Raw genomic sequence first — 24,936 nt, 5'->3', positions numbered from 1 at the left:
TTAATATTGTTCTTCATTTATTTCCCTCTTTTTTTCCTTTTTTTCCCTTCGCTTTCAATGCTCTCTTTGTGATGACGCCTGCAGCCACTCTTCATGCGCAATTCTCAATTCGTTGCTGGCTACAAAGGTGCCAACGACGCACAGTGGATGGAGTCAAGTAGAGAGATCGAACATAAAATTGTACATTAAAACTGTAAATTTTGATATTTAATATGTCTCATTTTAAATTTAAAGGGGTTCCTCTAGAAGAAAATGTCACGGGAAACCAATGGAACCACTTTTAAGACCTTAAAGTTTTGTAAGAACTGAGTTATAAGCTTTTAAAGTTTCCAAATTTTGTCCGACCCCCCCCCCCCCCCCCAATTGACTAGATATACTGTGCGACGCGACGGTTCCTCGTCAATGAACCGTCCATGATTAAGTTTAATTTAGTTTTATAATGTCATTTACCTCCACCAATACATCACCGACATCATGAATTAATAATGTGTAGAGGCCGATTCTATGCGCGCCACCGATCCATGATGATGACAACAGGAACACCGCTGCAAAATGATGGAGCATTAAGAGCTTCGGGTCCTTCCTTGGCACATCCCAGAATTGTGAGATATTCCACGCGGAGTAATTCGCCAGTGATATGAGGAAGTACCAATACATGTCCCTTGTAACCGGCTGCGGCAGAAACATACAGTGACCTTAATCATTTCTTTCCAAAAATTAGTGGATAGGCTGTCAATGGATTTCTTTAATAGGTCAAAATTGCAAAACGGGTTGGATCAAATGGACGTGCTTCTGTCAAACGGAACTAAACGCCAATTTGAGTTCCTTTTGAGGAATTTAGAATCCCGGATAGCGTGTTCTGTCAAACGGAACTGAGCGCCAAGGAAAAGCATAGCGAGTATAGGAACGAATGAGCCCGACGCGACGCCCGGTTCCGCCGCCAATCCAAACCCCCCTCCACCTTCCTACCCTGCGGCGCTTAGTTCCGTTAGACAGAAATACGTCCAAATGTGTTTAAAATTCAGACTGAAGAAGTATTGCGCATACATAGTATAAACAAATAGTACATAGTATTGCGGAATGTTTTTCTGACCATTTTTTCGCATTTTTAAATTGTGATCCATGAAGGAAAAAAGGTCTAAAAGGATTGACCTAAAAATAAAAACATACTTGGTTCAAGGAAATTGCTAAAATTTGCAAAAGTTGTTGGAATTTTTCTTGGACCTATCAGAGATTGTATCACTGAGAAGTGACCACCCTGCTAAAAATTTTCATGGAATTCCATGCTGGTTTTCCATGGAAAATTTCTCCACGTAAAATTGGGGCACGGAAAATTTTTTCCATGGAAAATTTCTCCACGGAAAGCACCACGGAAAATGTCACCATGGAAAATTTCTCCATGGAAAATTTCTCCACGGCAAATTCTCACCGTGGAAACCTGCCACAGCACTCACTGTGTCTCATGCAGGTTTCCACCATCAAGTTACCATGGTGTTGTTTCTTTAAGTCATCATAGAACTGTTCTACTCAATGTTGCTGGTTTTTTTAGTATTTAATTAGATGATTTACAAGTTTTCCTTGTAATCAAAATAAATTGAAAATGATACACTCACCAACTTGAAGACACATAGTACCAACTATACTTGACAGAGATGTAATAATTCTTTTAACAATTGAGAAACTACCGCACTGTACCTTCGCGTCACATACTGCACGCTCAACGTTTCAAATAAGATTTCATTCAGTTGACAATGTGAAAACATATTCAAATTATTTCACAATAAGCACGAAAACAGCACCAAAAATTATCACAACACTATCCAAATTAGAGGCCAAGAGAGTGAAATATGAACTGTAGATTTTGGTTTCTGTCTGGGAAGCTTAATTGCATCTTGATGGTTTAAAGGTTGCCACTAATTCCCTGCGAATGGCTGTTCGATAAGATCAAAGGAACTGCCAGATGATAGAAACAAATGGCGATTGCTGCAGCTGAACAAGGCAGGTAAATGTCTCGGTGTGTTTTTATGAAAGCTCTGAAAAATGAATAATGTACAGCGCATCAAAACCATGAGTACAACCAATGATCAGCACTAAATTAAAACAATCTCAAGGTGAAGCCAACCAACATTTCTTGAGAAGTTAAAATAAGTTCTGAGGATAGCCAAATAATTTTTAGTAATAGGACAAAATACTTGTGAAAAAGCATTGGTAAAATTGTGTGTAAAAGCAATTATTGCATTGGTAGCCATAAAAATAGGAAGTAAATTATTGGACATCTGATAATTCACTGAAACATCGTTGATAAGGATGTGATGTTTTAACCCTCTAGAGTTAAAAGTTTAAGGCCTCATCTGTAACTTCAGATATATCTCTCACACTACTTACATTTCTGAATAAAAATACCAAGTAATAGCTAAGGCTCAATTCAGACGTCACTTTTCCTTCACTCATGTCAAATGAAAAGTTGGATCGTGTAATACAACACGAGAACATAACGATCATTTGAGAGGTTGAACAAAAATTTGAAAGTCAGGTCACACCAAGGTTCCGTTCAACTTCTCAAACAAATGTCAGAGCTCACGCATCATACGTTGAGACAATCGTCAAAAGTATTGTTTAAGTCACCATTCACCAGTGTGTGCCACCTGACTACATGAATTTACCTGTTGAGTGGTGCGAATTCAGAGCTAATCGGAGAGAAACATTTGTTTCAACATACGATGAGCGAGCTCTATGTTCTCATGTCCGTATCAAACGATCCAACTTTTCACTCGGTATAAGTGGAGGAAAGCTAGACTGTCTGAGGTGGGCTTTAGTTTCCATCACACACAGCAAAAAAATCTAGAAGGGCCTGTATTTAAGGTTTCTTTTTCAGTCCTAAGTAGTTCTCCACCTGTGAATTTTATTCACAGTCTATATGGGTTTCGGCAAACGATAGGAAATGGCGATCTCATATGATCTGACAGATATCTGATATTATCCCTGAGGAGGACAATGACATGAGCTGATGAGCAGCTAGGAATGGAATGCTGTTAGAATGTTGACCGTGTGCTGAAAACACGATAAGGGAGACTGTAACCAATAATCGATCACGGTTCATGTTTGGGGTGCAGACTCGGAGGAGTGACCAAGGAGAAGATAGAGAAAATGATGAGCACATACGAATCTACTATTCAACAAAGAATGTTAGAATAGTTTATCAAAATACAGAAATAACTGTAATGCTATGATTCCTATGGAGAGGTTACAGATCAGTGGCTGATAGTTCACTATTGGTGCCTATGCCTACATTCAGTAATAGGAATTGCTAATCATTGTTATTCATGACTTACCTAGATTCAGTTCAAGGCCCTTGCATTCAACTCGGATTTTGGCGTGATGTAGCGAAAGCAGGAAGTCAAGAAATATATAAATTTCTGAGAATTACTGTATGGTTTGCGAGAGCTTCATTGAGCCTGACGATTCACGCCAAGGCGGATAAAGAATGGTGGTCGCATTTCGATTTTGGCTGCCATCTTGAAGCGTTGTGACGTCAGGAGGGTACGGGTTATGCCGTGCAATCCGAGGTTGAGTCGGCCCCCCCGGCCTCGGCCAGCCCATGTACCCGATGTACCCGATACCGTGTGACGTCCAGAGGGTACGAAATGCGACCACCATTCTTTATCCGCCTTGGATTCACGCCTCGTTGATAACCTAACCTCAAAATACCGACAGGGCAGGGCGAGGCGGCACATCTCCTGACTTGCCGAATTGAATTGAGGATTTTTTATTTAAATCTGCATGATCTAGAAAAACTCATTCGCTCATTTATTACTGAAATGCGTAACGCCGATAATGTTTCCATACTTCACACGCTTTAAACATTTGCGTTCTATTCTTGCTTTTATTTTTATTTTTATACAATTTCAACATGAAACTCATGAAACAGGGCAGGCCGGCAGGATTGCAACGCAGGTTTTGTTTTGGAGTCGGAACTGAATCACTTTGTCAACACAAGATGAGTTGTTGGTTATCACTGCCAGTAATGCAAATTTTAATTTTTTTTATGTGATTTAATTAGTATCAGCTCGAATTCGAGTCTTCTTCGTTACGAAAGTAATGTTACCTCGAAGTTGGTGAATTTTGATTAACCTGAAAGTAAGCCAGCAGTGTATCGCGATGGACTCTTGGTAATCGATCTTCAAATTTTTATTTTGACCATGCGTAGAAATAGAATGAAAAAATTCTGATAGATACAACTCAATTCTCATTGGTTTTGCTATTACCGCTATTCGGTTCTTTCTACAATTCAATGTTGGTTTCACACAGGAGATTTGGAAGTATGACGGTTGAGCTTCAGTAAAGGCGATCCTATTGAATAGTTAGTGTCTAAACTAATCTTTCAAAACACAGACGTTTGGTCTCTAATTGACAGACTTTAAAGCTGTACCTACAGGTTCGAAGAAGCTGCGTGTTTTCTGTTTTTTGACAAACTATTGCGGTTATTTCAGTTGTCTTAAACAGAGTATAAGCAGCAAATTATTATTACATCTCTGTCAACCATAGCAAATCTCTGAGTTCATCATATTTTTAAATGAAAACATTCTCCGTACAGAAAGTAGTTGCTACCCTACTGGTACAATTATTAAATTATCGTTAAATAGTGGGCATTGTCTTGGGAATGCCATGGTTGTAGAAATTTCAGTGCACTAATGAAGACTTATTCTGTGATAACTGATGACATGAAACATTTTAGTGGCCCTCACTTGTGAACTTCGGTGAGTAATTCAACTTAATTCTATGATCCATAACGAAACAGCAAATAGTTGCTGATTGTCAATGATCAAAGGCTTACAGATTTACCATGTTTATTCTTGTGGTGGTCTCTAGTGTTTCGCGGTGTTTCCAATGCATGTTCTCTGCTATTCCGTTACGCTCCCTTGAAATTCCATGTAGCCACCACGGAATCTCCTGCTGCCACCATGGAATCCCATGCAGTCTCCACGGAAACCCAAAGAGTCACCATGGAGTTCCGTGCCTCCTCCATGGAGTCTTCATGGAGTCTCCATGGAGTTCCGTGTCTTCACCATGGGATTCCATGAGAAACAGCACGGAATACCATGGAATTCCATGAAAAATTTTTAGCAGGGCAGTGAGTATATGTTTCGAAATTGGCTTATTTTTGGACCCAGGTTTAAAAAAACAAGCAGTTAAATTAGCTTTGGTGAATTAACTTTTGCTAGTTTGAATAGTTATTATACAATTTTAGATAAAAACATAAAAAATGTACATGTGACAATTTTTCTCTTGGCGAGAGTAAAATTGGATAGATTTTGCATAAGAAAGTAACATATGAAAGAAAATTTAGGTTAAAGTTAAAAACTGAAGGTATGTGATACCTGGGGGTAATCTTTGAAGGCAAGTTTGATGTCCCAAAACCAATCTTTAGACCAGTGAACGTATAAACCATACGCAAGAATGAATATGAAGCCGAAACAACGCCAACTGCAAGAAAATCAATTGTAAAATGAAGAAGATAAAAAATCTGGGTTGATTATACTAAAGATGTAGTTGGAAATTAATAAAAAAATGTCTGCCGACACGCGTACTTGCGAACCTCAATAGAACACTAGACATGGTAATTTTAATTTAATTTAAGAGGGAATTGACGCATCACTCGGCATGTTTCCTCGTAAAAATAGCATTTAGAATAAATAAAAGTATGTAATCAATTGGCGGACGTAGTAAAACTTGGAAGGTAGATATTTTGTAGATAGACAATCTACTTCGTTGAGGTACTTACAAACTTTCACTGAATTTCTCTAAAGTCGTAGGCAATGCGAATTTTCTTCTAGCTTTGAACCATTCTCTAATTTGTTCCTCGGTCCAGTCAAGTTGTTTCGTAAGCGCTGATATTTCATTGTCGCTCCATTTCCCCCAAGGCTTGGACCAATGGGCTTTTTCTAGCAAGTCCACATGTGGCGGTTTTTTACGCTCTTCGTCTTGTATCCCAGCCCATGCGCCAACCTTTGGACCAACGTATCTACAACAAAATAATATTTTTCAGTCTCAATCAGATGGCATGAAAAGGAATCTTATTCGTGATTTTTGGCAACGCCTCACCCTCACCTAGGATTTCATGCGGAAACAGCGAGTATTTCCAATAATCTTTCGTCATGGATTCGTTTTTTATGAACCTAGTCTGCTGGTGCTCCGATACGATAACTCTGTGGCACTCAGTATCGTACAAGTTTTTTCCTCAAGCGTCCAGCCCACGTACAAACTGGGGCTCTCAAACTGGCACTGATTCTTCTGATTCTTCTGATTCTTCCGTGCCATTTCTGCACGGAATGCCTTGAAAATTTCAAGATCTGATCTGTGATGTATCCCGAACACTGAACACATCGGTTACCCTCAAAGATCGTCGGCCCGACGATCTTTGAAAGGCAACAGTCAACAGTTCCATCGATGAGTCTCTTTTAGGCCCCTAGTTTGTAGGTGGGCTGGACGCTTAAAAGCTTCGGGTCCTGCCTCACCCGGTTTTGAACTGGACGTATTTCTGCCAAACGGAACTATGAGCATTGATACATGAGCCCTGAGACCCATAAAAATACATGCAAAACAGGGCTCACGTCATAATGCACATGGTTCCGTTTGGCAGAAGCACGTCCAATTGTTGAGCGTAGGTTGCGATGTGCATTTCTGACGGATCACTTTTAAAATCTCGGGGTAAAACCCGGTACAAAGTGTAGTGAAGTTCATAAAGTGCCCAAAAAACCTATGAGTAACATAAGTGGCTCGCTTAGCAGGAGCGTACGACACTCTGTATCAAAAGAGGAGGTTTCGCTCCATAAGAGTGTGAGTTACTCCATAAGTACAGTATATTCCGCGCTGCATTCTCATCACTCTGGTTCTTAGGGTGAGATTAATGAAACCTCAGAGTGGGATATGAACCAAATTTCACACCAAGATTCTATACTGTCGTCCCTACTTTTTACTGTTTAGCAAAATCAAATGGACGTATTTCTGCCGAACGGAACTAGGTGCGCATTAAGACATGAACCCTAATACCCATAAGAATGTATGCATAACAGAGCTCACGTCATATGGCACGTAGTTCCCTTTGGCAGAAATACTTCCAAATGTCTTTCGTTGGATGCGCACTGAACGACTTTGTCGCATTAGTCATTCTTGTTTAGGTAACAGTTGGGAACGGAGAAAACATTTCAGGAAGGAAAGATCAGAACATTGCGCAAGTCACACTAACATATATGTATTTACAAGACGGTAAAGTTTCCGAATTTGTCTTCTACGAAAATATCGACTGTGTTTAAAAATAGCAAATCTAAGAGGTACGTACAAACTTTCAAAAATATTGGCGCAATAAAACAAATTGTTACTCACTTTTCCACCCCATATTTTGCGATTAAAAACAGAGGAACTAACTTCCAGGCGGCGTACAGATCTTTGACGCTCGGGAATTGAAAGCCATCTCCTGTATCGCATCGTTCAAAATAGTCCCAGGTCACGTTCGGTGGTAGCCAAAACGGAGTACTAAAAAATAACTTATCTGGCTGACGGGAGAAGTTCATCTTTATTTAATCCTCGATGAAGTTTTTCTTTTCATTTGGAAGTTGCTCAATCGTCATGCAGTGAGGATAAAGTAGCCACCAAAATCAGCCTGAAAATTTCACAAAATAAAATAAACAGTCACAGAAAAAAAACCTACCTAGAAAAGTCGGCGATGTAATATTTTTTCATAATCTTATGCGTGCATTGCCCTCATTTTTTCCCATAGGTCTTTGAACCGAACCAAAAAAGATCAAAATGAGTAAATTACCTGACCCGACAGTGCCGGAAGTAAAAACAATAAATAAATCTGTAATCGCCATTTAATGATAAAGATCTGTGAGAATTGCGGGGGTTGTCGGGTCTGAGGGTGGGAAACGGTATTATGAAGGGCACATATACATACTTTTACCAACAACACAAAAAACAAAAATCGTAAATTTAAAATATGTAATAAGTTAAACTTACAAAAACGTGAAAGTTTTTCGCTTTTTGTTTTTTTCTCCGTGGACATCATTGTAATGGACGCTTTTCTGAATTTAATTGGATCCTTTAAGACTATAGCAAACATGCAACGATTTCAAAGCTCAGGCAAAGGCTGTTTCACGGATTTTTTTCAGTGTAAAACATAACTGATGTCGCACTGTTTTGTAGACATTACACGATCAAAAGTTAAGAGAACTGTGGTTTATTTTTTCACCAAGAAAAGAAAAACGTGAAAAATTATAAAATGAAAATAAATAAGAAAAATAAATAAAGAAGTAGATAAAAACCCTGAGAATTTCACTTTTTTCCTCATCCGAGGAACCTTTTTAAGCATCCCTAGCAGGCGAGCAATAAATACAATGTGAATATAAAAATGATAAATAAAATAATCACGAGACAAACTTACTTGAAAACACTCTCCGCGAGTATCACTATATTTTAAAGGGACAGCTGAAATTGGAGAGCACACTTGAACAGGCTTTCGTATCGATTTACACTACTTTTCCCATACGAATTGTACGGTCAAAGAAAAGTATAACGGTACTTTTAAGTATTTAAAATAGACACTCACGGAGAGGAACCAACGGCTCTTCGCACGAGAGAATAATAAAAATATTAGTAAAATATTCACATCATAGCAGAGCCTCACGGCAGTTTGGGTGTAGCCTTCCGCTTTACGGTAACTTTTTTATGCGAACGTTCAGAGTTTTTTACACGTTCGGTAAACCATTATAGAACTATGCATCAAGACCATCTGTTTCCAACGGTGGTCTGAATATTTGAATTTTGTTTCACATATTCTTTTGTATCTATCTACATATTATTACCTTAAAAATGCGTTTTATATCTACTCACAGAAAACAATGCTCGTTTTTCAAAGGAAATTCCATACTCGCACCGACCATTTCCAGAGTGAAAAACTTCTCCTACAATAAGGTGGAAAATTTGGGGATTTTTTTCGGCAAATCCGACAAAATATTCAACAACACTACATGACAACTGCTAATCAAAGACATTCATTCGGCATCGGAAAGTCGTGTACAGTTAGAAATGGGCGGTTTCCTCGAAATTTTGGTTGTTAAAAAAGGAGTAATGCTTACGACTTCGGACCGAAGTAAATTATTCCGGACGTAGGAGAAACACCATTCATTCGAGAGAACTATGAACGCATGGATATCCCTGGAGGAAAAAGGGGCCCTATTGGTCGCAGGGAGCGAATCAGCGACAAGCTCATCTGATCCCGGGGGATTTGAACTACACGTAATTTTAACCTGCTCTAATAGGGACACAGAGTGAAATAAGCCTCAGCGGATGTTTGTCTATACGGGTGCAAATGTGCTTATTCGGCTCTTAGGAAATTTTTTTAAAAGAAGAATTCAGGATTAAAAAGACATCCCTGTATTTCGTCGAAGACCTATGCATATAGTAAAATAAAGTATTATTTTTTATTAAAAATAATATTTTTGTGGAAAAGATGCTTTTGAACGAAACGGACTATGTAATGTCCGTGATGGCGAAAAAACGGAAAATAAATTTCGAAATTGTTATAAAAACTGCTGAACATCAATTGTACCACCTTTATGTTGTATTAAACCTACATATGCACTTGAAACTTTTCCAGGATTACTATTTGAGGAGACAATTGAATTAAAAACAGTTTCTCAAAAAACATGTTCAAAATTGGCAATGTGTGTGACGTTTCATTTTTCAGAGTAACGCTTCGAGAGGTTACCTTCATTAAATGAAACTCAGAGGGGAAGAATGGGATTCTCCTCACATGGGTCTAATAATTTTTTTTTTACAATTTTCAATATGAGTAATTAACCCCTCATGAGACTTTAGAATGTCACAATTTAATGCTCGTGATAAAAAAATGTCCCTTTACTGAGAAGTTCCAAAAAGTGCCCTTCTTAAAAGAAGAGTGGCTTTGTATGAGCTAGAGTTCACGCTACGTCTAAGTAATCATTGTTAATATAATTGGAAATGAGTATTCTCCTCTACCTCAGTATTCGGATCTCCCTTAAAATCTGGGACTTTTTACAATCAGTGCTTCTTGTCGGAAAAGTGAAAGTCCAGAAAATAAAAACATACCTATTCCGATTTGGTATTCTCGAGCTCACGCACACGTTAGCGTGTTACTCGTTTATTCGCATAAAAGATAAGAACTCATATCTCACGCGGTTGAAATGTGATATTTGAGATCAAATAAAAAATATAATAACATGTTGATGAGGTAAAAATATATTTAAGATAGTCTGTTAAAACAAATAAAACAAAATCGACAATTTTAAAACACTCCGACCGAGATATGTTTTGATTTCAACCATCGATGCTTGAGTAACAGCACCTCATAAATCTGTCATTTTAATTAGATGTTTTACTGAATTCCTCTGTTATCTCACTCATCTTTTTTTCATTTCGGAGTCAATGGCACCTTGTGCATACTAAAACTAAAATGCATCATTACAAATTCCAAATGTTCGCATAAAGTATTTACTCAAGGTCAGATGAGTTCATTTTTGATACTGATATCGTTGTGGTCGGTTCATCTGATACCTTATATAATAATTCAAACTATTAATTGTACATTCAATGCTCGAGGTGGTATATGAGGAAAATTTTTATCCACGCATATATATATGATAAACTCGTGCATAAAACATTTCGTACGTAACTACGTTACGAGGTTTCTTGTGCGTGAAAGAAGATAAAAATGCCTGGTTTTATGCTGCGAAGTAGAAGAGTGTTTTTCGAAAAATTACGTGGTGGGAGGATTTTTCGCTCTTTTCGCGTCGATGCAAATTTAGGCAGCCCTTTTGACTTCCGCAAATTTCTCCTATATAGCGGCTTTCACACAGTCTGTGAGCATCTATTGTTGTGAGAGGCTCTAACTGTTCTGCCTGACGCGAACCATGTGTTACGCGTAAATAGTTCAGTAATATAGGCGTAGTTCTGTTCAAGTGCTTGACATTTATTCCAATTTCTTTTAAGAATTTTTTTTTTTTTTTTTTTTTTTTTTTTTGATGAGTGATGATACGAGATGGTTTAGCTGTACTCAATAATTTTGAATGAACAGAGGGACTTCGACTTACGCCTAGCTCAGACACTGTTCCACGTAGGAACCGTGCATTAAGGAATGCATTCAGTTTTATTCTCCATTGCCGTTATACCCTCAACATTAAAAATTCTCACCTATTACGTTCATTTTCAACAACATGAAACATTTTTTTCTTGGTATGGTGACCTCAACTTTTTCATAAGCTGAAGACACACCAAAAATTAACCAAGAGAGTCGGGGACTTTTGGATAGACGTTGAACACTTGAAGTTTCAGCGAAAGTCATTTTCCTCTCGAAAAAGTCTGGAAAAACAGAACTAATGAGTTCAATCCAGCGAATACAAAAACTGTCATCGATCTTAGTGGAAAATCTAAGTAATCTTTTTGAGAAAATGAACCGACTTCACACAAAGTCCTGCAAAAATAGCGAGAGAGCTCTTATGAAATCAGGAAAATTGTCGAAGGACATTTTGTCGGGAATTGCTCCCTTTTTCCACTCAGAGATATTCCTAAAAGTATTGCGAGTAATACTTGGTCCTCACCTGGCTTACATTTCTATGTTTTCGCCGTTACTGTTTCTTTCTGCACTGCTTCATCTTGCTTCAAGGTAGGTGCCAGTCTGCATAATATGCTGTTCCTAAATCTCCAAAACCCCAGAGGCGATTTTGCAATTTGGCAACACTGTTTTTCTTGCATGAAAATCCTTTGAAAAAATTGATTTTAGGTGGGGCAAACTGCCTCACCAAGAATCGATTACATTTAATGTGTTGCCAACTTTCTAGAATCGTCACTGCAAAACCAAAACGAATTTTCCAAGTCAAAAATTATTTGGAGCGGAAATTCATATGAGTATATTTAATGGGCAGATTCAACCAAAATCACCCTCACTGCATTTCAATTTGCCAAATTTTCAGCCATGTTTCATATTTTTACCAAAACATATACAGTCAAACGCTTTAAACGTACCTCAGAATTTTTTCTGGATGAAGAATGCGCTAACCAAATTTTGGGCAGAATATTTTGGAATAAAGCTAAAGCTCGGTCATAAAATTTGTTTTAGCCTACATAGTCCGGCTACAGTATTTTGATGTTTGATTAGCCGTATGGATGGGCTGATGGGACGGTAAGACACCCTATAACCGGGCTATGCGAGCTAAAACAAACCTTATAGCAAGGCTATGCATATGTTCCAAACTCCTAAATTGTGCAGCCAATTTTACCCCTTCGACGTTGCCCCTTTGGCAACGTCTAAGGGGTTTTCCATGAAAATTACGTACTTGACGCGATTTTCCCGATTTTTCGGTACCCATTAACCCCGTGTTACTTGATCGTAACGCTGCTGTTCCAAACTCCCTTAAAGTAACTACTTGACATTTGCTTCAATCCTCGGAATGGCTTTCTTTGAACTGCGGAACTGCGTTTTTTACGATACGGGAAGAGGTGACAAACGCAGGGTCAGTTCGCCTTCAATTTTTACAGTAGGCAACAATTGCAGTGCGGTATCACAGCAAATGTTACGCGTATTCAGACCACACAAAAAATATCCCTTAATCGAACGTGTATAGGTGATTCTACCACACTAAAAGTTCGCCTACAGTTTCCAGTGTATGCAAAACGAGCTCCGTCGTGATGGAATAGTGGTATCATGGGCTTGCAATGAATTAAATTTACGAACATGCCAGTTCAGGGATCATTCAAACACCAGTTTTCATTTCTTTTTTTTTGCGTTTTTCAGACGATGCATCATTATTTATCCAACCTGTATCGACGACATATTTCTGTTCAAAAAAATTACCACAAGCAAATGTATCTTGTCAAAATATCCTCCATGGAGAAAGAGATATTTTAGCCAGACTGCATTTGAATAATTTGCCGCACTTCATTATTGGCTTGTACATATTCATTCTAGTCGTCTACCTGGGCACAGCAGGATTGATTCACGTAGGTATTAGAGACATATTTGCAGAGTTCTTCTGTTATTATGCATATTTATTTTATTATCATATACATTTAAAGTAAACAAAACACTAAATGTTCAGAAGAGGCGCACGACTTAGGTGAAAGTAATTCAATTCCAAATAGATGGTCAAACTGAAAGAATGTGGACCTCCTTTGTCGCATTTAAATAACGTTCTCTTATACCTACTAATTTTATTCTTCAAGAGGATAAAGTTTCAGATGTTCTTCCATTCAAGGAATTTTCTCGAAAATATCGCAAAGAAACATACATTTTTTTTTATTTATTTCTTCAATTTTTTTTTATTACCTTAGGTACTTATTTTTTCATTCTTTACAGAACGCGTTTTACGTAAAAAAAAAGGATGCTTGTGCATTGTGGAAAATTCAGTCTAAAGAATTCATGGCTCCAGACTTGGTAAACGAAGGGATCTTGGAAGTATGCAAAGGATTCTTTAATGTATCACTAGTCGCTGGGACTTTATTTTGCTACATTCTCAATCAAGGACCTTTGTCAAAAGTGTACTTTAATTTAGATGGTTCCCAGTTTTGGTGGACGTTGATTCAAGGCCCAGTTTTACTTCTTTGGCAGGTACTCTTCTCAACCAGGTCGCTCGATACCGAGTACTTCTTTCTTCTTCTTCTTTTTTCAATGATTCTATACACTGCATGCAAAGGATACGGCCAAGCAAATCGCTAATCCAAAGTAAAATCGCACAAAAATTACGAGAAGCACGTGGAAAATGTCTGCAATCCACTCCCCAGCGCGCTTAGAGAGACACAATAAAATCTGACATAAATAAACAAAAAAATTTGCGAACTGTTGTGAACATTCTTTACGTGTGAATGCAATTGGTTCAGGGTTTTTTTTTCCACAAAACAACGAAATGAGAAGTAAATAAACGATTGAAAACGGTTCAAATCCTACACGAGAAAAAGTGTGCAAGTAATTGTTTGTTTATCCATTTATTTATTTTTTTTTTTTGCATCTCTCTCGTCAAACCTGAATTGCCGACCAATGAGGAAAACTATGCATGCCGTACGCGTAAGAAGTGTGAGTAAGCGTGTTTCAAGCTACGCAAATTGTGCGCTAAAGGGTGGCTTTCAGTCTTTTTTGCTGTGCCTCATGTGTAGTTTTACCTGCAGAAAGTTCACTCACTTGTCAGTACCTCTTGTGTGTAACAGTTTCATTAGTTTACACAGGTAAAACATTGCCCAGAGCCACGTTATTTAAAATATTTAGGTCAGATCAATTAACAACGCACTTCTCATTAATTTAAATCATCTACCTCTTAAACTTTTGCATTTGAAATTTAATCAGTGTTACAGTTCATACTTGCTGACATTAATATTGTCTCAAGAACGCACTACTATAAAAAAGCATGCCTATATAAGTTAATCATTAGAGGCTTTCACTCCTACTCGGAAACAATTATAATCGGACGGCCAAGTTTCCAATTTCTAATGGCTCCTCGCTTTATGACAAGTTTATTACACTGAGAAAGTTATAAAAACGCAAAAAGTGATTGCAGGATAAAGTCCGATATTTTTTTCGCTAAATATTTTAGGAGAAAGGGAGAGGGTCTCATGTATTGAGCTTGAGCTGTTTCTTTTGGTTTCAATGGGAAAACCATTCACTTTTATTAGAAATAGTAAAAATATAAATATAACAACCAAAGGGTAAAGAAACAACGTTTGTTATTGTGATAAATAGTCATATCAGTTGGAATAAACAATTTGACGAAAATCTGACGCTTTTTGTGTTTCGTGCATATTTTCGTGTGACTGAGTAAATCTTCGATCGAACAGGATCATGAGGAATACTGGCGTCATCGGATTTTTCATTCAGGATGGCTATTCAAGAAATTTCACAGTGTGCATCACAAGTATAAACACCCAACCAGCTTCGTGACGTTTGCGTGGCATCCTTTCGAAATAACTGTGTTCTTCTTGATTAGCATGACGCCATTTTTTGTTGTTCCAGTGTACTTCGGTGAGTAATTTTCGGGGTTTCTTTTTCCTCTTTTTTTTAGTAAAATGACAAACCAACGTCAGTTGAATATCTAGATAGAGTTTGCACAATGGAACTTCTAAGGATATTGACAGTTTTCTCTGGAAATTAAATTATCATATCATGCTACATGAAACTATTCTAGTCTACAGACTTTGCATTTTTACACATGCATAATGTGATCTAGCGTCGTTTCAATTCTGTCCTCCGAATTCCAAAAAAACTTTTTTTGCCGGTTCTGATGTGATTTGATGATTTTTTTAGTATTTTTAGGGGAAAAAATCCTCACATCACAACAGAACCAAACAACAAGTAAGTTGCGATCAGTAATACAATTCAATCTGATAAGTTCATTATCAGCCCTCCCCCCCCATGACATTTCCTAAGTAAGTTTTCGTCGCGAGTCATCTTAAATGAGAAAGAAATCACCATTAAGTGGCTTCGAGGCGCATGAGTGCAGTTCTTGAAAAAATTGAGATACTAATGATTTCGAATGAAACTAGTCTTAATACATATTCTGTGAAAAAATTTGCCCCCAGATTCTAATTTTTGAGCATCAAAAAGTCAGTTTGAATTTTCTCTCCGTGATGAAGATCTACGTAATTTTGAAACTTCCAACATGTATTTCTCGAAACAGTGAAAATTGCACTTATGCGCCTTGTCCTCCAAGCCTCTCAATTGTCCTTTAAAAGTACGACTTCTTAATTTTTCAGGGTGGATTGTTGCGATCAGCGTGTTTATAATTGGCCACAATATGCTCGACCATTCTGGAATCAATTTGAAGGCACCGCATTGGTTGCCATTCCTCCCAGATATCGTCTTTCATGACAGACATCATCAGCGTGGCAATGTCAATTTTGGGTCTCATTTTTGGTTGTGCGATTTTGTAAGTTTAATTCTTCTTTCGTATGATGTAATCAAGATTTTGAGCTGGCTCGTCTTGCACTTGCATGCGTGCTTTGCAATATATCGATTATTATGCTATTTAAACCTATGGAAAAGGATCGATAAACAGGGTGTTCGCAGCGAACACCTGAATAATCGATTCTTTATCATAGGTTTAAATGCCATAACAATCGATGTATCGCAATTCACGCCACGCCACTGTGTTCATACTGTGGCCTACTCCCTGAGGGCCAAAATCGTCTTGAGTTAGGTTCAGGGCCGGATTTACTTACTTGCTGCCCATGGGCCGCCTGTATTTTGCCGCCCCCTTCTCATTCGTTTGGAAACATCAATAAAAACCATCAAGTGAACGTGCCAGCGGGGGAAGGATGCAGAAGACGCGTTTACTTGTGTTGGACACATTTTTTGGGAAAGCCCTGTCAACACTACTAGCCAAAGTTCACGGAACTTTACGCGAAAGTTAAGTTTCGTAAACCTATTTCTGTGTGGACAAGGCCTTCCATTCAGAAGAAATGAACGAAAAAATTATGAAAGAACAAACATAAATGTAGTTTAATGATTTTAACTTCCGCCGCCGCGCCGCGCAGACTGCACTGTCTTTGGCGCAATGCGTGAAGTATTCATGCATTCTTGTAGGCGCTAGCCGTTTCACGCTGACTGCAGCGACTGCACTGTGTTTGATGCAATGGGTGAAGTATTCGTGCAGTCTTTGTAGGCGCTAATATGTGTTACATGCCGACTGCCGCGCCGAGGGCTTCTCCTTTTCATCTCAAGTCCTCGTCATCATTTCTCTCTAAGTCGCGCCGTTCCAGGCCAAATTGCGTGTTTGGTTTCTCTCTTAACTCGATTAATTAAAGGTGCTGTCTCTTGTATCACTGAAAGACGACAAAATTAGAAATTACTATACTCTCAGGAAATGAGAGATTTTGTTGCCTTTTCTCGTTTGTAATTTTTTTTCTAATTTCGATTTTTTTTATACCTACATTTAAAAAAATTGCAAATTTGCCGCCCCCTAGATTTGGCGCCATGGGCCGCGGCCCATGTGGCCATCCCCTTAATCCGGCCCTGGTTAGGTTGATAATGTCTTCAGTGTTTTTTCTTAAATATATGCCTGTCTATTTTTTCATTATTTTTCTGACCAGTTACTTACCGTGGTAAAAATATGAATAATCACAGTCATGCGAAGTAATGAACTTCAATATTTGGAAGCAAAATATTTTCATATAAATAACCAGCCATCAGCCATCAGTAGGGCGATAACAGAGATTTTGAGTGTAGTTTGGGAGGATTAAAGGATAATGCGCTCTCTGTTTTTCAAACGCGGACCATTTATGCGTGGATATAAGTCGTCTGAGTAACTTTAGCACGTTGAGTAAAACGGGAATTTTTGAAGAAGTATTTGACAAACTGGAAACAGTATAGGTTCCGCCCCATCCAAAAATGTAAAACGACACACAGGTTCACGCATTTCGATCGTATACATATGCATCTGATGGTAAATAGTGATTTATTTATAGTATCTAGTGGAAACTTGTTAAGCTGTTATGTCATGGATTTATTTTGATTTGATTATGTATTTCTGTTTTGAAGCTGTTCGGGACTTGTGAACAGGTTCGATCATGAAATATGGATGAGCTACTTCTCTCAAGTGATCAGCCATTCCGGGTGAATGATCTCTACCGTGGTACACCGTGCGACTACTATAGAAAACTAAGTAGTGCTTTTTAATATGAAACTCCTAGCGAATACATAAAAAATATAAAAAAACTACACAAACGTCTTGAGTTAAAGGATTTGTTCCTCTCAGACATTTAACTAGTTTTAACATCGATGTAGAAGTCACTTAAGAAAAATAAATCCTGTATTAGATAATTGCCGAAAAAAAAGGTTTGATGGTGTATTGGCATATTTGAAAGCACGTCATAACACGCTCTGGTTAGTATAAAGAAAAATCCACGTAAGTAGCAGTGCACCCATTCAATGTCCGTCAAAGGCTCCGGTATTCGGCACTTTTTTGTTCCAATTTCTCTCACTCCATGACTGTCAAAAATTCCGGGATTCTTTTTAGATCTTTTTCTAAAGTTCTAAGAGAGTTCCAAAAAAAACGCAAAAGATCCGGAACATTTCGGGAATTTCAAAAGTTCCGCACTGAAAAAAAATTCTCGGCGTTTTTACCATGGTCCGTTGGTACCTTTACCATCTCACTTTTTTTTTACCAATAATTGGTAATTTTACCAAGACACTGGTGAGCTTACCTAAAAACCGTTATTTTTACTGTTTTTTCAGATAAGAATACCACTTTTATTGGTAATCGATTCCCGGTAACTTTCACTGTTAAAAAAAACCTCTTGGTTCAAGAGTGCAGTTTCTTGTCGCCAGATTTAAGAGTCTGGACTCTTGTTTCAATGCAAAATCCGCTTGAATCAATGCAAAATCAGCTTGAAACAAGAGTTCAAGACTCTTATATCCGGCGACAAGAAACTGCACTCTTTAGTCAATGCACCGCGGCATTGGTCCAAGAGGTTTTTTTTACCAGTGTTGTCATTTTATCTCGGTAATTCTACCACAGTCGATAAAAAATATTGGCGTTTCTACCAAGGTCCAGTAAAATTACCGAGAAAGTTCAATAATTTTACCGAGATTTCTTGGTAAAATTACCAATTCCATAAATGGTAATTTTACCAAGAAAAAACTGGGATCAAATAGAACCCTGAATTCTTGGTAATTTACCCTTTTCTTAGTACATACACCGAGATTTTTTTTTCAGTACATGACTGTCAAAAGCTCCGGGATGCTTTTTAGATCTTTTTCTAAAGTTCCAAGAGAGTTCCAGAAAATGCAAAAGATCCGGAACATTTCGGGAAATTCAAAAGTTCCGGGATAATACAGGGAAATATCAAAATTTCCGAGCCGACATCGGTTGGTCCAGTGGTTAGCGCAACTGATCACAGACCTAGATGTCCCGGGTTCGAATCCCGGCCTCGGGGGCAAGATTTGATGGTCTCAGATCTTGTCACCGTGGAGTGGCATGGATGTTTCTCTTCGTTTCTTCCTTCGTTTCTTCCTTTGTACTTCTGTTTCTACTGATGTTGTAATCTCCCCATCATTTAGCGGTGGCTGTTTGTCTACACGACTAAGGCCAATGAACTATACCTAGAGTGCGCAAGCTCTCAAAAAAAAAAAAAAAAAAAAAAAAAAAAATTCCGAAATTTGGAACTAGTTCCGGGAAATGGGAGCACTGGAAGTAGTATTTTCTTCTGAAGCAAAAGTGTGAAAAGTGGAACTTAAGCGAGGACTTTGAAGTAAGATAAGCCCGACCGCGGACGTTAAGTATTCAAAGATATGGTAATAAACAGCGCGGCGGAGACTGCAAAGAACCAATCGCCCAGGGGTCGAGTTAATGAAGTATGAAGAACGCCAAGAAAAACAGAACATTAGTAATGATCCCCCGCTTGAAATTGAATTAAATAACAATTTATACGGATCAGATTTCGCTCGAACGAAGCTCAAGTTTGGCGCCCGGGAGGAGGAGGGGAGGGGAAGGACAAAACGCAATGTAGCGTGAGGACCCGGGAACATCTCACTCTAGGAACCCTTCAGAAGGGATCCACGGCTGCCAATCTTCAAATCCATGTATGTGAAATCAAGGGATGCCCTACCAGGGTGTCTAGTATTTTTTCATTTTGAAAAATCCTGATATTTTCCTGATATTTTATAAAAAATTCCTGATTTTTTCATTTTGAAAATTCCTGATATTTTCCTGATTTTTCGACGACTCCTGGCATGGTAGGCAAAAAGCGGTAAGACTTCTCTGCTGAGGAGATTCGCGTAAGAAAAATTCCTGATAAAACGTCCAATTTTTCCGATTTTCCTGATTTTTTCCTGATCGGCCAAAATCCCTGATATTTTCCAGTTTTTCCGGTTTTTCTGATGCTAGACGTCCTGCCTACTTTGCTGTAGAGTCCCTTTATACTGAGAGTAAAGACAAGGCGAATCCATGTCTGATCGGTTCCCGTATTTTAGGTCTTTACAGTGTCACACACGGGAATAAAGATTACAGTTTCACCAGTCATGCAAAGATTAAAAACTGGAATGAACCGAGACATTGGGGGTACGGCAAGGAACAAATGAAATGAGATATGGAACGGAGATAAGAATTTGGGAATGGGGTCATCAAAAATTACAAAAAACGTCCGATTTGTGTAACCTTCATTCCCGGTTGTGACATCCATGTCCATTGTCTTAACTCTCTATATAGAGACTCTACTCTGCTGTCTCATCCGATGTGTTAGTATAACGACCTCTCGATTGTATAGACTGATTTAGTGACTATGTCATTCGATATAATATCGACCTCTTGGTTGAAACCGAAACAAACTGATTTAACCTCATGTGCGAATTCTTCATGAGTTAAATAAGTGTTAATTTATCAAAATTAATCATTGACCGCTACTAAATCAATTAGAGACTCATTAAACACGGGAACTTGCAATTGTAAGAAACATTTGGACGCACTTTACCACCACGGTGCAAAGGCGACCATGCCATGGCGACTTAGCCCGCAATGATTGACGGTTTAATGTTTTTTATATTTTTATTTATTTATTTTTTTTTGCGGAACGGACCTCCTGAAAATACAAATGGCACGTTGCGCGGATAGTGAAGGCAGTTATTACTTATTAAAAAAAATTAAAGAAGGGAAAATACACGAATGGGCAACACTGCAAGGAGGAGACAAAAATGTTTTGGAACTTTCTTCTTTCCTATTTTGCACAATTTTCGTCCCTGTCCCGATGAGTCATCCTTCCCTGAGAGGCTGACTTCGTCCCTGCATCCCTTTTTGATTCGAGCTCTTTCGAAGGGTGGAATTCATCATCTCACTGACTTCTGGTTTTAATTCGGTCGCAAGTTCCACTCGCGTGACACTTTCAACTGTATCGGATTTCCGCTTGCGGGAGGGATGAGAAAGTTGGGAATGTTCAATGTCAGTGGCGTGGCGTGCGCTGCGATTTTTCGATTGATCTGCCATTTAAACCTATGGTAAAGGATCGATAAACAGGGTTCGTAACGACCACCTTAATAGTCGATTCTTTATCACAGCTTCAAATGGGAAAATATCGATGATCGATCATTTACGCCTCGCCGCTGTTCGATGTAAAAGTTACTGTATGTTGAAAACCCTCCCATTGAAACACCGGATCTGCGCATCCTAAAAATGGACCAAAAGCTCGGAAAAAAGAGCGTTTGAAGTCTGGTCGCATGAACGGCCACGAAGGTATATAATTGATTGATTTTTGAAGAACTACAGAACTACTTGAACAAGTACGGTAAAAAACTTAGATTTGAGGAAAACGCATTTGAAAGTTGAAGACGCCGCGCCGTATCTCCAAGGCTTTTTAATTATTTTTTTCCCCTCTTCTAATCGAAAACCAGATTTTAGATTCTGCTTCCAGGCACTGCCCGTCGGATTTTTGAAATTTCCAAACTTGTTTTTAAATATACTTGGTCGTTGAATGGTGCTTCAACAAAAATTTGCATTTCCATGTTTTTTTCTCTTTTTTTCGTTTTTTTTCTTCCTTTAGTCAGAATCTACTGATACTAAAAGAATAGCATTCAAAAGTAGGTCCATTGTGATTTTCAAAAGCCCTCAAAAACATAACACAGTGCTCCCCGGCCGGAACGACACACGGGTTTATCGCAAATATGATTTCATTTACTGCGCATATCAAGTACGTTAATTTGATGTAAAAGCAAAGCAGCGCTGTCCATCTTCGTGTGTAATATTGTCAAGCTGACTTAATTGTCGGTTTCTTTCTTCAATAAAAACTAGACAAGCGTCGAGAGTTAGCCATCTTGGAACCACAGATGCCAACTTTTGATTGACTTCTTGAATTTTAAATTTAAATGAGGCCCAGTTGATTTCTGTGTTGATTAAGTGCTAGTTTCCCGATTCGCGATTTTGTGTACGCATAAGTTTGTAAGATTCACAAGAATAAAAATTGTTTTTCAAAATAAAGTACACATTTGTTTTGTGGACTTCCATGTCAAGTATTAATTTTACAAAAATCTCTCATGGATTGCATCTCGTTTCAAGGTGCTAAGTGAATCTTTTCGCTTGGATATGGATGCCTCACAAGATAAATCTCGTCTGGGGATGTTTCAGGTCAAGTACCTTAATGGTCCGGTGAAGTGTGCTCCACGTCTGAACCGCGCTTCAACCCCTAGAACTATTAGTTGCAGCCCTTACGAGGCTCCACCCTTCGGTGTAAATTACGCACATGTGAAGATGTGAAAGATTTATAAACTATAAAGCCCCGGAACGCTGAGATATTTTGCATTTCTCCCTCTGGGTTGCCAAAGCTATGCAAGAAAATGAATCAAATTCAATCATGCTATTTCCATTCCAACAAGTTTAGAATATAAAACGGATTGCATTTAGCAAAAAAGAACCAGAGTGATTATACAGTGTTGTGAAAATGTTGCCTCTCCATAATTATCTAAAAAATCTCCCGGAATAGCAAATAGTCTTTTCTTCCCACCAAAAAATGGTTAATTATAAAGAAAAATAACTCTGTAAATCTGAATAATATGCATTTATTAAGTATTTTTAAAAGAAAAGGAGAGGTTGGACGATTTTGAAAACGAACTGTAATCGCTCTGGTTCATTTTTGCTAACCCTGGTAAAAATTGGCGATAAGGGCTGCGTTTCAAAATACCATAGGAATTCTTATAGCCGGCTAAAGAATGCTACAGAAAATCATATAGCTGGCTGTAGAATGCGGAGAAAATCATACGGCCAAGCTATACGAAGCGATAAAAAATTATGCAACCGGGCGATAGTTCCTATCGCCAGGCTTCACACTTTATCGCCTGGATGTTGCTTTTTCGCCATCGATTATAAAAGGCTTTAAGAAATTGTGTAGAAATTCGTGTGCTTTGGAAATCATTAAGTTTGATACGAAACCACCTTAATATTTACAAAACACACATTATATTTTCCTTTAATACATATTTTTTTTCATCAATTAAAATGAGAATAATCCATACAGGATGTGCAAACATTTCCAAATCATGAGTTGAATAACGCTGACTCCGCGAGATTAAATATTAGAGCCTAACACAAAGCGGAGCGGCGACGCACTGGCGCCTACAAACCTAACGGGGATACTTCACGCATTGCGCAACGCGTGAAGTATCCTTGTTAGGTTTGTAGGCGCCAATGCGTGTTTCGCGCTGGCTGCCCGCCTGCCACGGCGCTTGAAGCAACTATTTCACACCAGAGGTATTGCACAGTATCATACGAAACTGAAAGCGCTCTAATATATTAGTAATTGCAGGCATCCATCGAAAGTACGGAGCTTTCCTCGCAAAATAAATCAAGATACTACGGCCCAAAAAGAGCGCAGTATTCCAAAAACTCACTAACTCCTAGCATCCGTAATTAGTAACGTTTAGCATACACTTTATCGCCTGGCTGTTGCTTAATCGCCATCGGCTATAAAAGGCTATAAGAAATTGTGTAGCCGGCTATAGAAGCTATTGGAAATCGTACAGCCGGCTGTAGGTCTATGGTATTTTGGAACACAGATTCTACTGCCAATTTTTACCAGGGAAATGCGATCCAAATGATGGGACGTAGAAATGCCAAGTGATAGATTTGGCAATCGGAAGTTAGCTGTACTCACTCACAGTTTGTGGTTTTCAGTTCTAATAATCAAACTTCGATCAGTTGAGAAAACGGAAGTAATTTGCAAATAATGTGAGTTTTAGTGCAGGTTCGGTATCCCGAATGGAAGTTTAGTTCCCATGACTGAGATCCATCGGTATCTTGACTGAACAATTTAGTGTTCCAAATGAACTGAAGTTTTTTCTTCGTGTTTTGGATCATGTTGACCAAACATGTTCTTGGCACATTTTGAAAATGTATCCCAAAAACGTCGGATAATAAATTAACTGCACACCCAGCGAAATGTATAGAATTTAAACCTTTCATGGCCTTGCATTTTGGAGATTGGACAACATTGGACATAAGTTCGCTTTCGACGAAAACTTTTTTGTAGACCACACTGGAAAAAACACATTGGATCTAGAGTCCAGACTCTTAAAAACATCGACAAGAAAAAATACTCTTGATTCAATCAGATTTAAGCTTAAATCAAGAACCAAGCCTCTTAATTTGAGCGGATTTCCTTTTGATTTAAGCTTAAATCTGATTGAATCAAGAGTCCTTTTTCTTGTCAATGTTTTCAAGAGTCTGGACTCTCGATCCAATGTGTTTTTTTTTTCCAGTGTAAGTTGCGTATTGGGCATTTATTTGCACGGTCGAAAATTGATCGGACAAACGTTTTTCGACGAAATTTCACAGGATCAAAATGATCTATAACCATGACACAGACCGCAGCTTCATTTAGAGTCACTTTCGGAGAGATAAAAAAAAAAAAAAAAAAAAAAAAAACAAAAACAAAAAAACTATATTTGGACCGATGAAAACCGCTTCTTCGGTCTGGCATTTAACCTTGAGACACCCTGTACCCGCACTGAAAAGCTCGTTCTTTCAAGAGCTGCACTTGGCTGTACTCTATTTTCGACGCACTCCGCTCCCGCCAAGCCGCCGCGCTCGAACGGGAACCGCCTTCAAGAGGGGCGCTCGTCACTCAAGCTCAGCCTCGGAGTCATCCGCGGAATCATTCATTCGCTCATCCATTCAGCCTCCGCGTCCTTCCGTCGTAAGGGCGTAACTCAATTTCCACGTGGCATCTACTGTCCATTTAATAACATGCTTTCCGGGGCTCATGAGGTAAAGTGGTTACGTCCTTTCATCTCAGGAGCGACGATTTGCGCGCCGCCGCGCCGCGCCGTGGCCGCAGTAAACATCATTTAAACACCGTTTGTTCCTCGATCTCAATGGACTATAAATGACTCCCGCACTGCAACACTACCATCCCCCGTCCCTTCACGGGTATTTTAGATCC

At 38.6% G+C, this 24,936-nt stretch overlaps 3 protein-coding genes across 4 annotated transcripts in view; 2 read left to right on the top strand and 1 right to left on the bottom strand.

Annotated features, from left to right (window-relative positions):
- The window catches only part of LOC109036148 (ceramide synthase 5), an 8,621-nt gene extending 1,050 nt beyond the window's left edge, over positions 1 to 7,571 (bottom strand). Inside the window, exons 1-4 of the mRNA XM_072296533.1 lie at positions 7,426 to 7,571; positions 5,783 to 6,022; positions 5,379 to 5,484; positions 451 to 672 (exon numbers count right to left, since the gene is read on the bottom strand). Coding sequence (XP_072152634.1) covers positions 451 to 672; positions 5,379 to 5,484; positions 5,783 to 6,022; positions 7,426 to 7,571 — 714 coding nt within the window. The remainder of the gene's footprint in view (positions 1 to 450; positions 673 to 5,378; positions 5,485 to 5,782; positions 6,023 to 7,425) is intronic.
- Positions 1 to 24,936, top strand: part of LOC109043598 (Ca[2+]-channel protein alpha[[1]] subunit T) — a 370,781-nt gene that overhangs the window by 68,432 nt on the left and 277,413 nt on the right. The window lies entirely within an intron of this gene.
- LOC109036160 (uncharacterized) lies at positions 14,779 to 17,726 on the top strand. The gene is made up of 3 exons (XM_019050135.2): positions 14,779 to 15,040; positions 15,772 to 15,944; positions 17,555 to 17,726. The coding sequence occupies exons 1-3, from the start codon at positions 15,007 to 15,009 to the stop codon at positions 17,585 to 17,587; spliced, it is 240 nt and encodes a 79-aa protein (XP_018905680.2). The 5' UTR covers positions 14,779 to 15,006; the 3' UTR covers positions 17,588 to 17,726.

This window comes from Bemisia tabaci, chromosome 2 (assembly GCF_918797505.1).
Source record: "Bemisia tabaci chromosome 2, PGI_BMITA_v3".
Classification (NCBI taxonomy): domain Eukaryota; kingdom Metazoa; phylum Arthropoda; class Insecta; order Hemiptera; family Aleyrodidae; genus Bemisia; species Bemisia tabaci.
Note: the sequence above shows the minus strand (reverse complement) of the source record. Positions and strands in the feature narration are given on the sequence as shown.